The sequence below is a fragment of the Chaetura pelagica genome, unplaced genomic scaffold (assembly GCF_000747805.2).
Source record: "Chaetura pelagica isolate M959 unplaced genomic scaffold, ChaPel_1.0 scaffold401, whole genome shotgun sequence".
Lineage (NCBI taxonomy): Eukaryota > Metazoa > Chordata > Aves > Apodiformes > Apodidae > Chaetura > Chaetura pelagica.
Genome location: NW_009952259.1, coordinates 625073 through 639493, shown reverse-complemented (window position 1 = coordinate 639493; position 14421 = coordinate 625073). Strand labels below are relative to the sequence as shown.

Here is a 14421-nt window from a genome sequence, read left to right as displayed (position 1 = left end):
TTTAATCAAATAACAATTCTTAGTATTTCAAAAATGTAGGTGAGAATGTGTTCCAGCTTTACACATCCATTTTCTTCCATTAACAATTACATCAATTATCTACCACAATCTGAACTTCGTCCCTTATGCACAAGAAAGGAAGAACTGTGCAGCAGCAAAGCAGACAGTTCTTCAGTGTAGACAGACTTTCAAAGTAAGAGCCAAAGGCTTTCAGGTGTATTTCAGGGAAGAATTTTCCCCTGAAGGTACAGTGCTCAAGTAACTGTTTTCAAATTACCACTTTTCAAACAATTTGCAACATAGACAAGAAGCTCCATTAATTTAAGAGATGCACCCCAGTTTTTCCAGCATATTCTGCTACAGTCATAAAATAATCTCTAAACACAGAGTAATTAAACTATCCCTTTTAATTTTAAGGAACTCTACTCAACATTTCTCCAAACACAGTCTATTTTGGCAAAGAAGCTGAATGACTATTTTTTATTCTGTATTACCTCTCTTGGAGTAAAAACTTCCTTCCACATATTAACCAGCTTACAGAACATGCTGTAAGGTCCAGCCTTTGCAATTTTTCTTAATTTTCCATAGATTGAGAGCTCTGCATACGTCATCCCCATGTCTGCCTGAAATCAGACACACAGAAAGTCATTGAAAATCTCAACTATGGAAATTATAATGAATAGTTTTATGGTGCAGTTACAAACAAACACCAAAATTAAATTGCCAATTATCAAAAAGAGAGTAATACTATGAGCAGAATTAAAAAAAACACACCTGGAATCTCTGCAGAATGGGAGATTTTAAATTCTTCCATTAATATATTTGATTTGGCCAGTGAAAACTTAATAGCTTAAATGTAAAACTTAATTGCTCAGATGTAGTATATATGATTAAGGTAAAGCCAAATGAAGTAATTGAGCAACGCTTTGCTTTATCATAAAGAGTTTCACAATGTCCTACAGTTAAATATCCAACAGCCCCTAGAAGTAGTGGTTAGGGTTACCAGTCCTCTAGTATTCAAGTGGATAGAAAAGAGAAGGCGGGGGAGAAGAGGAAGGGCTTGGCCATCAGTCATTTTAATAGCAGTAAGACCCTGATTTGACTCTTTTGATACTAAGAAATTTGAAACAAACTGAATTTCAGAGCACCCATCCTTCTAAGTGCCCAATATATATATATATATATATTTATTTTTTTTTTTAAGTTAATTTGCTGTTTTGGAAACTGTTGTCAACATAGATAAGACTGCTGTGGGATACCAATGCCTTGCCAGTGGCTTTAAGATTGTTTACAATATGCTTGTCAATAAGCATGGATACATACAAGACAAACAATAGTTACTGGACAAAAAACAAATTTTGGGATAAGGCTTAGGGGTCCCAGAGCATTTTGAAGTCACTGCCCACTACCTCATCAGTTTGAGCCACTTGTCCATCCACTAGGGGCTCTAACTCTGCAGTGGGGGGAGCAGACATGATACTGTAAAGAAAAGGTAAAAAGAAAAACATTAAGACTACTCAGTCTTATGAGTACTGTTAACAGTCTGGTTTGTTAAAAGTCAAATGTTTCATTCAAAACCTTTTCAGGGCATAAACTGCTAAGTGACTAGATAACACTGAAGAAGCAGTACTTGCAAGCAGTTCCAGGTTTAAAAAGCAATGGTTTAAACAAAAAAAATAAAGCATCTGATTCAAACAGTTCCTTCAGTGGAATTAACACCACAAATACTTGCACACAGTAACTCTTAAGACTGGGGGCATTTTCAGCACCCAGCCAGTTACACTGTGAAGGGTTTAACACCACCACTGAAAACCAGAGGGATGTGCAGAAGACTTTTCTTGACTAGCATCTGCAATACTTACTGCATCTTAGCTCTGTTAGTAGAGAAAACCAAATCATAAAGCCCATGATACACTGCATGCAAATGCACCACTTCACTACTCACCTCCTGAGGGCCGTGAGCTGAAAATTTTCAATGCAATATTGTATGAAGTTTTTCAGATCAGTCTTGCTGATTCCTCCAATGGGGTTGATATCAGCACTTGAGCAATCATACTTGGTCAGGTAGCCTCGGAGACTGAGCAAGAGAGGAAATTTTATTTAATAAAGGATAATATGTAATAGGTTTGTGCTATATAGAAAAAACATGTTGCATAAAAACAGGGAGAAACAGACTGCATATCATTAATGTATTTATACACAAGGGGCAAACAGGTGTTCAGCTGCAACAGGGTTATCCTAAAGCCACGAATTTGCCAGGAGGAAGATGGTATTTTAAACAATTATGAAGCACTGCAAAACTGCCCATGCTAAGGTAATTTTTTTGCTCCAAAACTAATAAAATAATGTCCCAAACAATTAAAAAAATAAACCCCACAACACCCACCGAATAAGCAAACACTCCTCTCCCTGTTTTTGAGGTTCACAATGCCACAGTCTTATAGGGATTACTTTAATCTTCCAATAGTCAGCTGTAACAACAGTTCTCAGATTTTTAAAACTATTTTTCTATTCTGTTTTTCAGCTCAAAGTTCTCACCTTAACTCCTACTACAGCAATTGAAAATACAAGAAATAACAGAATAGAAAGTTAACCTGGTAACTGCACAGGCAGGCTCTACTGAAAACTATGGCAATACTTTGGCTAAACTTCCAAAAAACACACAGTCTTCCATTCAGTTCGATTCAATATTTACATCAATTTCACTACTATCAGTGTATTCTTAGGTTGTTACCTCTTCTGAGTAATAATCTACACTGAGATTTGCTAGAGTTGAAAAGAAATTCAGCAAACTCTCCCCAGTTCACCTGGTTTTAGATTTCAAACTGTCACCGACCTCTCATCCACATTGGCTGATCCTAGCACTAGAAGTCCCCCTGGCATCCCACGGGTCCAAAGTGTCAGCTGAGCAAACAGGTAGGCAAGGACCATTCTTATTCTAGCCTGCAAAGCAAAATGAAAAACAAAACAAATTTACAAAGCAGAATACTTTCTCCCCAGCCATTTTTATTAACCAGTTCCCTAAACAAACCCATAAAGAACAAAATGTGAGAGGGGTAAATGTTCATCTGAAGAGGATAGTCTTGTGGAGAAGATGCTGAACAGATGTAAATCCTATTGGACTAAGACCTGTCTATTAGAATATTTTGCTGGTCATCTTTCTGACCTGGCACTCTTCCATCAGGATGCTTTTCTAAGCACCAAACACAATGATGGGATACAGACATCTACTGTTTCTTCCTCATTGTCCTGGTTTGAGCCAGAATGAAGCCAATTTTTCTTTTTACTGATTTTTTTTCCTTCAGTGAGCTTTCTTGTAACTAGCAACAGTGTGTTCTGCTGGGCTGATAAGACAGTGGAATGTTTTTCTAACTACTGAGGCTTCAAGGCCGCACCTGCACTCTGCCGGCTCAGACACTGTGGGGAGATCTGTGACCCCCCCGTAGGAGGCTGAGTTAGACAGACAGCAAAATTGGCCAAAGATATTCCATTCCATATATCTACGTAAGCTTAGAGGAAGGTCAGAGATCAAAGAAGACAACTTCCTTCCTTCTTCTTCCCTTCCTCTTCCGTCCATGGCCGGTGTCCGGGGAGGACTCTGTTCATCCATCACCGTCGATCCTCAGGCTTGATCTCTCGTGACCCCCATAACTCTCTGCTTTCTCCAGCAGCAGCTCCGGGATTCCTCGGGACTCTTCCCAGTTCAGGGAAGTGCTGTGGGAGTTGCTGGGGTGGGGGGGGAGGCAAGAGGCTTTTGCCCATATATCTGTATATAATTGTATATATTTTCTTGTATGATTCATTAGTGTTTTAATTAAAGCTGTGTAGTTTAGTTTTCAATCCAGCCAAGTCTCTCTCTTTTTCTCTCTCTCCTTCTCTACCTGGGTGGGAGGGGGAGGGGATCGAGAGCATTGTTGTCGGACCTGAGTCAAACTGTGACACTCATCATCCTGTAACACTCACAAACGATAGTTATCTTGGTCTTCCCCTGAGTTATGTGGGATTGTGAAGTTCTGCTGCAGACAAGAATTTACTAGAAACCCACGAACCTTCAGAGACACACCAGAAGTTCAGGTTTTCAGAGCAACTCAGATGAAGGGCCCCCTTGCTACTTTACCATTTTGTACTCTTTTTAAATAGAAATTGTCTGATCTGATTCAGCCTATATGAAACACACCTGCACGTTCTGGAGTGCCAGGTTTTCTCTGTTGGTCCCTCCACAGGCAGAAAAACAGGGAGTTCGACCTGTCACCACGCTGAAAATTCCCACAACAGCTTTCACAGCCACATCGATGTTCAGATTGATGTGATAGCTGAGAAGAATTCAAGCAGAAGGGACTCAACTCGCACGGTCTGACTAGATAAAATAGCATTAAAGAAAAAAAGCCCACCCAGAAATTGTTTTAAAGGCTGCTACTATCTCAATATGAAGAGTAACACTTTCCAGAGCCTGTTTCCAAACTTCCATGTCCTTCACCAAATGCTTCTAAGTTTACCTCACATTTACAAACTTAGATAACACTGCCTATAACACTCCTCAACACACCCATTATTCCTCTCCTATTTTTTCCTATTTTAGAGCTTAAAAGATTTATATGGAAGTCTTTGCCAGAACATGGTTTGGTTTTTTTTCCCCAGCACTTCTCAGTTTGTACCTGCCTATTTGCTCAGCCAGAAGTTTAGCCCTGTTGCAAGTGTCCTGGGAGGAGTTCTCACTAGCCATGTAGCAAGTGGTAAAGATGCGCTTGCAAAGTTCTTGAGGCTTCTCAGGGACATAAGTCTCATCATTCACAATCCTGCGTGCATCAGCCAGCACATCTGCATCTGAGGGCAAAGCAAAAGAAACAGAACAAGAGTGGAAATTATTGCACTCCTGCTATCCAGGACATGCAAGGATCTTGCATGGTCCTTGCATTCCAACGAAGCCTTACGCTGCCCCTCACAAATAAGATGACTCCATCATCTAAATCCCCAAACATATTTTATAGACCACACAAAAGAATAACTGATTTTACTCCTGATCTTGGAACACAGAAATATTAAATCCTTTCATTCTATGCCTTAAAGAAACTTCACAGAATATACCATCAAATACATACAAAGGCTTGGCTAAATGCATATAGTTTACTTAAAGCCAGTTAAAGAGCTTCAACCATGCCTAACCATGTTTTGTAATGCTGAATGTAACAGGAGAAAATTCTCATAATGACTAAAATCCAAAAACTACATCAGCCAACATTTTGAATTACAATCTAGATAGAAACCAGTCTGAGTTCCACATCCAATTCTTAAACCCAAGAAGAAAATTATTAAGCCAACACAAATAACCTGAATCTGGATGCACATTTTTGCTGGAATTTCTGAAGACACACAAAGGATTCCATTAGAACAACTGGGCAAGAGTCTGCCATCAATTACCTCTTGCCTCTACTGCACCCAGCTAATTTTAACTTGTCTGCAACCATCAGTAAGCGTGCCTAGCCAGACATGTACATATACTTACTTCCATTCTTGACTGCCAGGCAAACCTGGTGACACATGGAGTACACTATGCAAGCTGTAGCAGAGCTGTCAATTCCACCACTAAGAGGTAGGAGAAATCCTGCCTTGAAAATAGAGCAAGAAACAAGTCCCAACCAGTAAAATTAGAAAAATCTGTATTGTACCATTAAGAAACATATTCTTGAAAATGAATTACATGTGCATTTTTCAAGTCTTTTTATATTCTGCTGGGGAAAAAAAAACAAACCAACCAAACAGACCTAGCAAACCCTCTTAACTCTTATTAACTAGACACTCAAACAAGTAGTCAGTGTAAACCCTTTGGCTAGGAAACCTTGCAATACATCTTTATCCTCTCATAAGACAGTAGAGGTAATCAAAAGGATTAAATTTTTCATATACATATTACACTATTGACCTGAATTACTAGTTAGTGCCACTGCTTATTTAAAATATCTCCATTATGCCACTAAATTATTTTTCTTACTAATAAAGATGTTTCAAGGAAAAAGAAATGCCCTTTATTAGGTAAGCTTGAGTGTTGCTTTCAAAGAAAGCATGATTCCCAAGGAAAAGGTCTGAACAGCGTACTGAAGTCTCACCTTCCATACGGATTTTAAATCTGACTTAAAATCAGTGAAAAACTGACACCCTGCACCTTGGACTAATATCACCTTTCACTAACAGCAGCACAAGACAGCAATCTCCACTGTTGCTAAGGCACAGAAGATGTGTACACCAAGGCAAAGAACAAAACCAGTTGTTCTTACCTGTTTGCTGCGCCTTAAGTAGTCCCAAAGCCAACATGCAGGGCCAAGACTGAAATGACAGAACGTGCTTTTTACAAGAGGGTTATGGAAAAAGACCTAAGCAAGTCGACATATTTGCTATGCACTTCCAATGAGATCCTTCCTGTACTTAAATGTAATCTTATGTTTTGGGGTTGTAGTTTTTTTTCCTTTTTTTGTTTTTAATCAAAATAATTTTCAAGCAACAAATTATGTGCTCACCTGATCTCCTCCTCAGGACTATGATGCCTCCACTGGATTGGCACACAAGTAGGTACAGCTACATCATCAGAACATGACAGAGCAAAATTCACTTTTACCCTGGGATAAGGATTCACTTTACTTGCCTAAGCAATAGCACAGAAGAATTGGGAAGACAGCAGTTTTAATGTAGCATACACCTACAAAACATCAGGCCTATGGTGAAAATCAAGACATGCAAATACTTTTTCAATGTAGTAATTATTTAAATCTGGCAGAGTTTCCAAACACAACCCCTGTAGGGAATTCTTACCGCTAAGTTACGAGATGAAATCTCTGCTCTGTAACTTTGAACATCCTCTAGGTCCAGAGTGGCAACCAGCACCTCCTGTGGAAGGGCTTTCAACATTAGATTGGTTCTACACAAAGTGATAAACAACATTTGACAGGCCTGGACTACAAAAAGCATTGGGAACTCACAAACCACAAATGTACAGCACTTGTCAGAGGGCTGAACAATAGGTTCACTATCAGTTGAGGCAGGGACAGGAGGAAAAAGCAAGATAGGGACTGAGGAAAGAGATTAATTTGGCACATAATGTGAGGAAAACTACAGCTTTGATGACAGAACTACTGAGAAAGGGTTTTTTCAAGTAAAGCTCAACCTATCAACCCTTCTGTTTACCAAATGGTGTCAAAATTAGAACACAGCAACCTTTGTCCTTTTTTTCTTAGATAAGGGAATATAAATTAACAGGGTGTCTCCTAAACATGGTGATGGCATAAACCAACATTTGCATGAAGTTTTTCCACTGTGACAACTTCTCACTCACAAAAGCAGATGATTTCCTGTAGGTCAGATCTGGAAAATGTAACTAGGAAAAACCTTGCAACTAGTTCAACAACATTGTAAAAATCTATCTTTTTAGCCTTGAGACATGGATCTAATACCTAAAATGTCAACATAAATGAATTCATACTAATTACAGCTGTAACTAGCAGCTATAGGTTGAATACATTACCACATCATCAAGTGAAAACTGGGATCCTTGTGCAATTGTTTCTCCATTCATGGAAATCATGGCACAGCCGTCATAATAGAGACGATCACCATCACAACCCTTCTGGTTAGCTAAGACATATATTCCACCATTCTGAGAGGAAAACAAACATGCAGACAACAAAATGCTTGTTAGAATATAGCACCTGACAGAATGTTAGAAGGCAAAATGTTTTTTCTCTCTTCCTGTCCTTCTTCCTCTGTCTTGACATTGTGAATAATATTTGGGTCTCTCTCTTTTGTCATTTGCATGTGATACAAACAACAGAAACAAGTAATTACATAACCAAATGTAGTAAGCAAGCTCTGTCCTTTTCACACTGTTTGAAGACAGTCTGCTGTTATTAACAAGAAGAGTCATTCCCTTAGCCTAAAGCACTTCTAAACTGGAATTCTAAATTCAAATTGAGATTGAGAAAAGCAGGGAGATGATGACAGAAGCTGTGTTTGGATATTTGAGGACAGGACAGATAAATATAACCAAAGCACGTCAAATTACAATGACAAAACTGTCGTACAAATTAAACATTTTTCACAGTGCAATGTACATTCATTACTTTGTCTCCATCACTGTTAGACAGGATAACAATCTAATAACTAAATGTCTTCTTTTTTTTAAAACAAGTCGAGCTTTCAGAGTAGAAAAATATGTTTTAAGTAAGAGGATGACAGGGGAAAATAAAAAGTCTGAGTGTAAACACTGATTTCTATTTCCCCTTCCTGATACAATTACTGATATTCCTCCAACTCAGTGTTGCTATGTGAACAAAAATGGGAAAGAAACTGCCATTTTAAGGCAATGAAAGAGATTTTTTTAATGGTTTTATACGTGCGTTGACTGAATTAGGAGCTGGTAATGAGCTGCCAATTCAGCACATGGATCATATTGAGGATGATTGCTTAGGCACAGGTGTCACGATCCGTGAGGGCTTTTCAGCCAATCAGACGGGACCTAGTCCCGCCCCTGCTTCCGGCCGCGGATCCTCCCCTGTAGCAGCTGCCCCCCCCCCCACACACACACAGAGGGGGTTCAGCACTGTGTGGAGATGCCGTGTTAAGTCAGTTTTGTCGGCTGACTCAAAGGACATTTCATGTTCGTGTAAGGAAATACCTGGTCCTTCACAACAGGTAAGTTCGGGGAGCAACCACAGCCACTGTTTGTTTGCCCTTTATGCAGAACGTGCACTCAACTACAGCCTTTCAAGCTGGTTGCCCTCTCTATGCAGTGGACTCAACATTTCATCCTTCCAATTACTGAAAGGCAATTACCCTGAATAACTATTTTCTATCCATTATACAACCACAATTTTTTTTTCTTCAGTTTAATGGAATTTGGATCAAGATCAAATATATTTTTACAGTGTAAGTCTCCAGAGATAAGAGTTTTGTGTGTGAAGGACAGATTTTACAGTTGGCTTGCCAGTGCAGAACTATGTGCTTCCATGCACAGCTTCTTAAGGGGGTTCCCCCCACACACACACTCAAGTAGGTTTGCATCTCCTCTATCTCATACAAATACCAACCTCTCTTTTAGTCCACTGCTCCACAGACCAGACAGAGGTGATGAAAATGCTATGTTCTGTCACAGGAGACTGTTCTGACATAAAATGAGGTGCATAGCCAAAAAATTAATTGTATTTTTTTTTTAGCATCTACCTTTGCTGTGGCAGAATTCACCAAATCCACCCGTGTGTGAGCCTTCCGGAGCACATGGTGACTCCCTGAAGAGTTAGTGAAGATTTCCACACCATCAAGTCCCATTTCAATATGAGGGCTGTCAAAGCAAAAGGCAGAAAAAAAATTCAGCTGGCAATACTGCACTGGGAATCCTGCAGGTATCATTTAAAACCACAAATAAAGCCATCTTTGTCACTGCCAGTTTTCTGCATGTCGTAGGTCAAACAGAGGATTCTCAAAAACATCTGTTTTCTTGCAATGCTTGGCTCTTCTGTCAAGTGGTTGCAAAGGGAAGGACTTTGGCTCATTCTCTTCTAAATGAAATGCCTTCTAATTTACTCCATAAAATCTGGGTCTCAAAGAAAGACAGACAATCTTGTTCTGAAAGGGCAATACTGAGATATTCTAGCAACACCACTTGTCCCATTTCTCCTCTCTCCTAGTAAATCCAAAAGCATAAGCAAACAACCACAAGAAGATGACTTTTACTGCTTTTTTCTTTTTCCAGTATCAAGAAATACTAAAAAAAACCATCTTTGCCTGTACCCTACCTTCTGCAGTTTTAAGTTAATTAATGCCTGTGACTGGGAGATTTGGAAAAACAGGGGGAACACTTAGTTTATTTTCTCTTAACTGCAACAGCTTTCATGTAACCATTTCTCCACCCTCAACTCACATCAGATCTTTGTGATGGGATCTTCTTTGTGGTTGGGAAGAACTTTAAATGGGAACAGCAACTAAAACAACAGTAAATAATTACCTAAAGGCACTAGGCTTTGCTTTCCCTCAGTTACCTTTTGTTGTTTCCATCTGCATTGTCTTTATGAATTGTCTGATGCTGGTTACAAGATTTCTGAGATCAGGTACAGCAAGTGGCAATAATATGGAATTATAATTACTAGACAAAACTGATAGTACAAAATTGATACAAAATAACTTTGCCACCAGTCTGACTAGATCTTACAGAGGTAGATGCTGAGAGGATGTTTCAAGCACAGGCTGAATAAAACCTGAACAATACCTGGAATGGGAGCACTATAGTTATCTGTCATTTTTTTCCTCAGATCACCTTCTTCATTCTGCTGCTTTTCTGTATTTCTCTGCTTCCTTCTGTTTCAAATGAATTTAGCTTAACCACCTAAAGGTTCTTTTGCCATCCTGCATCTAGCCTAGTGAAGTCTTTCCCATGATGTATTTATTGCTCTTAATTATATTTTACTATTTTAGCTTACTGGTACTTTCCTGAAAGATATACTCCCTGGAACTATAAGCAGATGTTTTCAAACATTTATTTTAGGCAGGTCCAGGGTATGTTTTCATTTACTTTTAATTTATTCTTCTCCTTTACCTGTTTGGTGCCCAGAGTTCTTCACATATTTCTGCCCCTAGGCAGGTATCTTTGGTTGCTAGCACTGCATCCCCAAAAGGAACAGTTTCCTGAGGAAAAACCAAGAGCATCTTTACACATATGTACTTTAAAGAATCTATTAAATGCTAAAAAGTTAACTACAAATCTTTTAAAAAATCTTAACATGTAATACTGACTTATGTGCAGTGAGTGACTCAGTATCAATCACATCACACCTTTCCTCATTTTATAGCAAAGTTAAGCAAAAAAAAAGAAAAAAAGCTCTAAACTGCAAACCTCTGGATTGTACTGAAATTTTGTGTTAAAATCACAGTAGTATTTGGGTACAGTGCTTTGCTTCAGGACAAGACTTTTGAATTAAATAAATAATCTAAAAAAGAGACTTCAAAGAATCATGCTCATGCTTTAGCAGGAAATAACTTATGTTTTAATCCCTTCTGAATAAAGGTGACATTTTCATTTTTTTAGCTCAAACACATACTTCTAGTCTCAAGCACAGATAAACTCAGTACCAGAACTGTGCAAAATAAGACAGTCTTCAAGATCTTGTACATATAAACAAATGAGGCAAATTTGAAGTGTATGTGTTTCACTGCCAAATAAAAACATAAACTCAAATTATGCTCTCATGTAGTGTAACTGGGAACTATTACTGAAACCTACGAATCTGCAACATGACTGACAGCACATTTTGGTGCATTACAGTTTTATGCCACAAATTCTATTCATTTAAATTGCTGAATCTGAAAGATACTGAAGTTAAAAGTGTAAAAAACTTACCTGTCCAGTCACTTCCTGAATGATCCCAGGTAGAAAATATTCCTCCACTTGCCTAAAGCAGGTTTATAGGTCATGAATACACCATTATGTAAATCACAGCATAAAAAGTGATTCTAATCCCCACATTCTGTCACCTGCTAATACTGATTAAAGAAATTGTGTTTCAGTTGTACGGGGCTGTGTACATTTGGGAAAAACAGCCTTCATACTTTCTGTGAAAGTATTCAAACGTTAAGATCAACAGCCAGCAACATCCCCCTGCTTCAGAAATGCATGGTAGACAAGGCTCCATCCTAGCCATGAACTAGACCTAACAAAGAACACAGTGTGCAAGCCAAATACCAAATGGAAGTTTCTCTTTTTGCAGTGTCACTACACAAGTAACTCAGATTGACTGGGGTTAAGAAGACAGATTTTCAGGGGATTTCTAAGAATTAATTTACTGATACCACCAAGTTAGAACTACAGGGTGAGTGGATGGCATCAGGGATGAACATCAAGCCCATTCTGGAGCATCATAAGGTACGTAGCTTCCATCCTCTGCAGTCATTAAAATTCTGGTGGAGCTCATCCATGTAACGTTGTTTCCCCACTGAATATTGAACTGGATACAGCAATCAAGCAGATAAACACAGACTCTTCCAATCCTGAACTGCACAGTTAGAAACTAGACACAAAGAAAACAACACCGCTGCACTGGTTGCAGGATCACTGAGCCACACTTTTCCTTCCAGCTCAGCAATTCAGAGTTGGATTGGACTTAATAAACTTTTTAGCTGAACTTCAGTTATGTAGCTTAGCTGCTTAGCCCACCCTGTAGCAGCACAGATGGACTGCTATGGAGATTTCAGCCCGTGGCTGCAAAAGGCAAGCTGTGCTTTCACACACAATTGCAATGGTAGCCATCCTACCTTGCTTTGTTCCACGGGGTAAACCATCTAAGTTCCCTGTAGTTTCCTGCATTTGCCAGGGATATTTTTGGTCTGATCAGAAGAATTTTTCTTAAAACATAAAACAAAACAGAAAGGGCAAGTTAAGACCTGAGGTACAACCAAAGACCAAATAAAAACACTGATTAATACAAACTCTTTTTCTGTTATGATGTACATTAAATGTCTCCTACATACAATAAGGTTTAAAGTTTCTGTTTGCAGACTTAAGGGCTTTCTGGAGTCTTTCAGAAAGCAGTGAGGATTTTGTTTCTACAAATTCAGAAAGGATAAAGAGATAATGGCAAACATGGGTTGGCTCTCTGAAGTTTAATAGTTATGAATCATGACAACTCCATCACTTTACACAGCACTGAAGAATCTTTCCTGAAGGCCAAACAAGTCTCTGAAAGGATACACTAATGCACCAAAACACAGAAAGGACTACTCACTTATTTAAGAAGATCACTCGACAATTGTAGCGAACATTTCTGTGCAGAACAGGCCTGTGAAAATAAGAAGCAAAGTTACCAATGGCCAAGCTTGGTAAAGGAAATCTAGAAAAGCTACAGAATCTACTTCACTGCTCAAAAACTATTTTTAAGACAATTCTACACTGTATCATTCAAGAGAATTAAACAAAGCAATTTATCAAATTTTAGCTTCTAATTTTTAATCCAAATAGTCGTTTTCAAAAATCAAGAGTTACTGACCATTCTGTCAGCCCCAGACTTATCAACTATGGCCAGATGACTGGCAGGCCTGAGATACACAAGCCAACCAGAAGAATCCCCCTAGCTGGCCTAACATATTTGATTAAACTTGACTTCCTGTGATACTATCAGGCTAGTTCAAAATAAAACTAGCTTTACACACTCGTATCAACACTAACAAGTAGGTGTACACACATTAATTTTACAGTTTAGCAATGGTCATTGTCAGCATGTAATTTACAATGGTGTCAGTGATTCTGACATACACATATGTTGTTTAAAGATGTCTTCAAGGCAAAACAAATTACTTTAGCCTTGACGTTGCTGAAAGAGAGTCAATTTATAAAGCCCTTTGTGTTATTATATCATACTCCTACCCACAGCAATTGGGTACCCACCCATTAATGTTTCAAATAAATAACTGTAATTACCCAGTTTCTCCCCTGACCAGCTCAACCACCAGAAATCTTTGAAAGGATTCCCTCTCAGGAAGTGTTTTGCATGCTGCAGTTTAAGCCATGGTAATCAAAAGGGAAAGTAATGCAATTCCTAAGATGTGTTTAGAAGCTTGATGTGGAGCCCTCACTATCCAGGTACACAGCAGAGGAAGCTTTCCTTAGAGACCTACACCATTATGACAGGTACAGGAAAAAACTTACATTCCCACATCACAGATAATATCTTGAGTAGCTGGAGACTCCAAAAGCTTTGCCAGGACTTGAAATGAATGCAAGAGCGTGTCAGACTCGTAATAGTGATCCGAGCAGCCATACCCACTGCATGTAAAAATGTAAGAGAGAAAGAATTCAGACACCACAACCAAGGGACTTCTGCAATACGAGGCACACCTCACCCACACAGGCAATTTACACAGAACATGAAGAAGCAGCACGGTCAGTATCATCCCTACAGGCAGCACTCTGTGGCATCAGTGGGATAGTTCCTTTTCCACAGCAGCAGCCTGGTCAGAATTCAAAGAGCTGCAGTTTTAATGAAAAGGGCTAGCTGAAATAGGTCAAAAATGATGGGTACCAGTCACGTTGCCAAGACAGGAGAACCCACCTTGTGCTTGCAACTACGATGCTTTCCTTCCCACCGAGCCACACGTTGGGCATGAGCCCTGACCGCTCTCCAGCAATGAACCAGGAACCAACCAAAAGCGAACCACAAAGCCCACTTACCAGATTTCCAGCTCCGGACCAAGCCGGTACCGGGCCCCTTTGCTCTTTGCCATCTCAATACCTACAGGAAAGACGGATTAAACAGCGCTCAGGCCCGCCCGGCCCGGCCCCGCAGCCCCACTCACTTCTGAAAATCCTCTCCAGGTTGCCTTCAAAATCCAGGGCCCACTGGTTGAGGGCACAGGCGGCCAGGGTGACCGCCCGGCCCATGGCGGCCTGCC

General features: G+C 39.5%; 1 protein-coding gene across 1 annotated transcript in view; it reads right to left on the bottom strand.

Annotated features, from left to right (window-relative positions):
* Positions 1-14410, bottom strand: part of NADSYN1 (NAD synthetase 1) — a 19426-nt gene extending 5016 nt beyond the window's left edge. The window contains exons 1-19 of the mRNA XM_010007424.1: positions 14326-14410; positions 14201-14261; positions 13679-13795; positions 12759-12812; positions 12289-12378; positions 11378-11429; positions 10577-10665; positions 9208-9325; positions 7514-7645; positions 6805-6879; positions 6513-6637; positions 6273-6321; positions 5504-5606; positions 4656-4824; positions 4178-4313; positions 2837-2943; positions 1946-2077; positions 1410-1479; positions 495-623 (exon numbers count right to left, since the gene is read on the bottom strand). Of these exons, the coding sequence (XP_010005726.1) occupies positions 495-623; positions 1410-1479; positions 1946-2077; positions 2837-2943; positions 4178-4313; positions 4656-4824; positions 5504-5606; positions 6273-6321; positions 6513-6637; positions 6805-6879; positions 7514-7645; positions 9208-9325; positions 10577-10665; positions 11378-11429; positions 12289-12378; positions 12759-12812; positions 13679-13795; positions 14201-14261; positions 14326-14410 (1893 nt within the window). The remainder of the gene's footprint in view (positions 1-494; positions 624-1409; positions 1480-1945; positions 2078-2836; positions 2944-4177; positions 4314-4655; positions 4825-5503; positions 5607-6272; positions 6322-6512; positions 6638-6804; positions 6880-7513; positions 7646-9207; positions 9326-10576; positions 10666-11377; positions 11430-12288; positions 12379-12758; positions 12813-13678; positions 13796-14200; positions 14262-14325) is intronic.
* Positions 14411-14421: the final 11 nt, after the last annotated feature.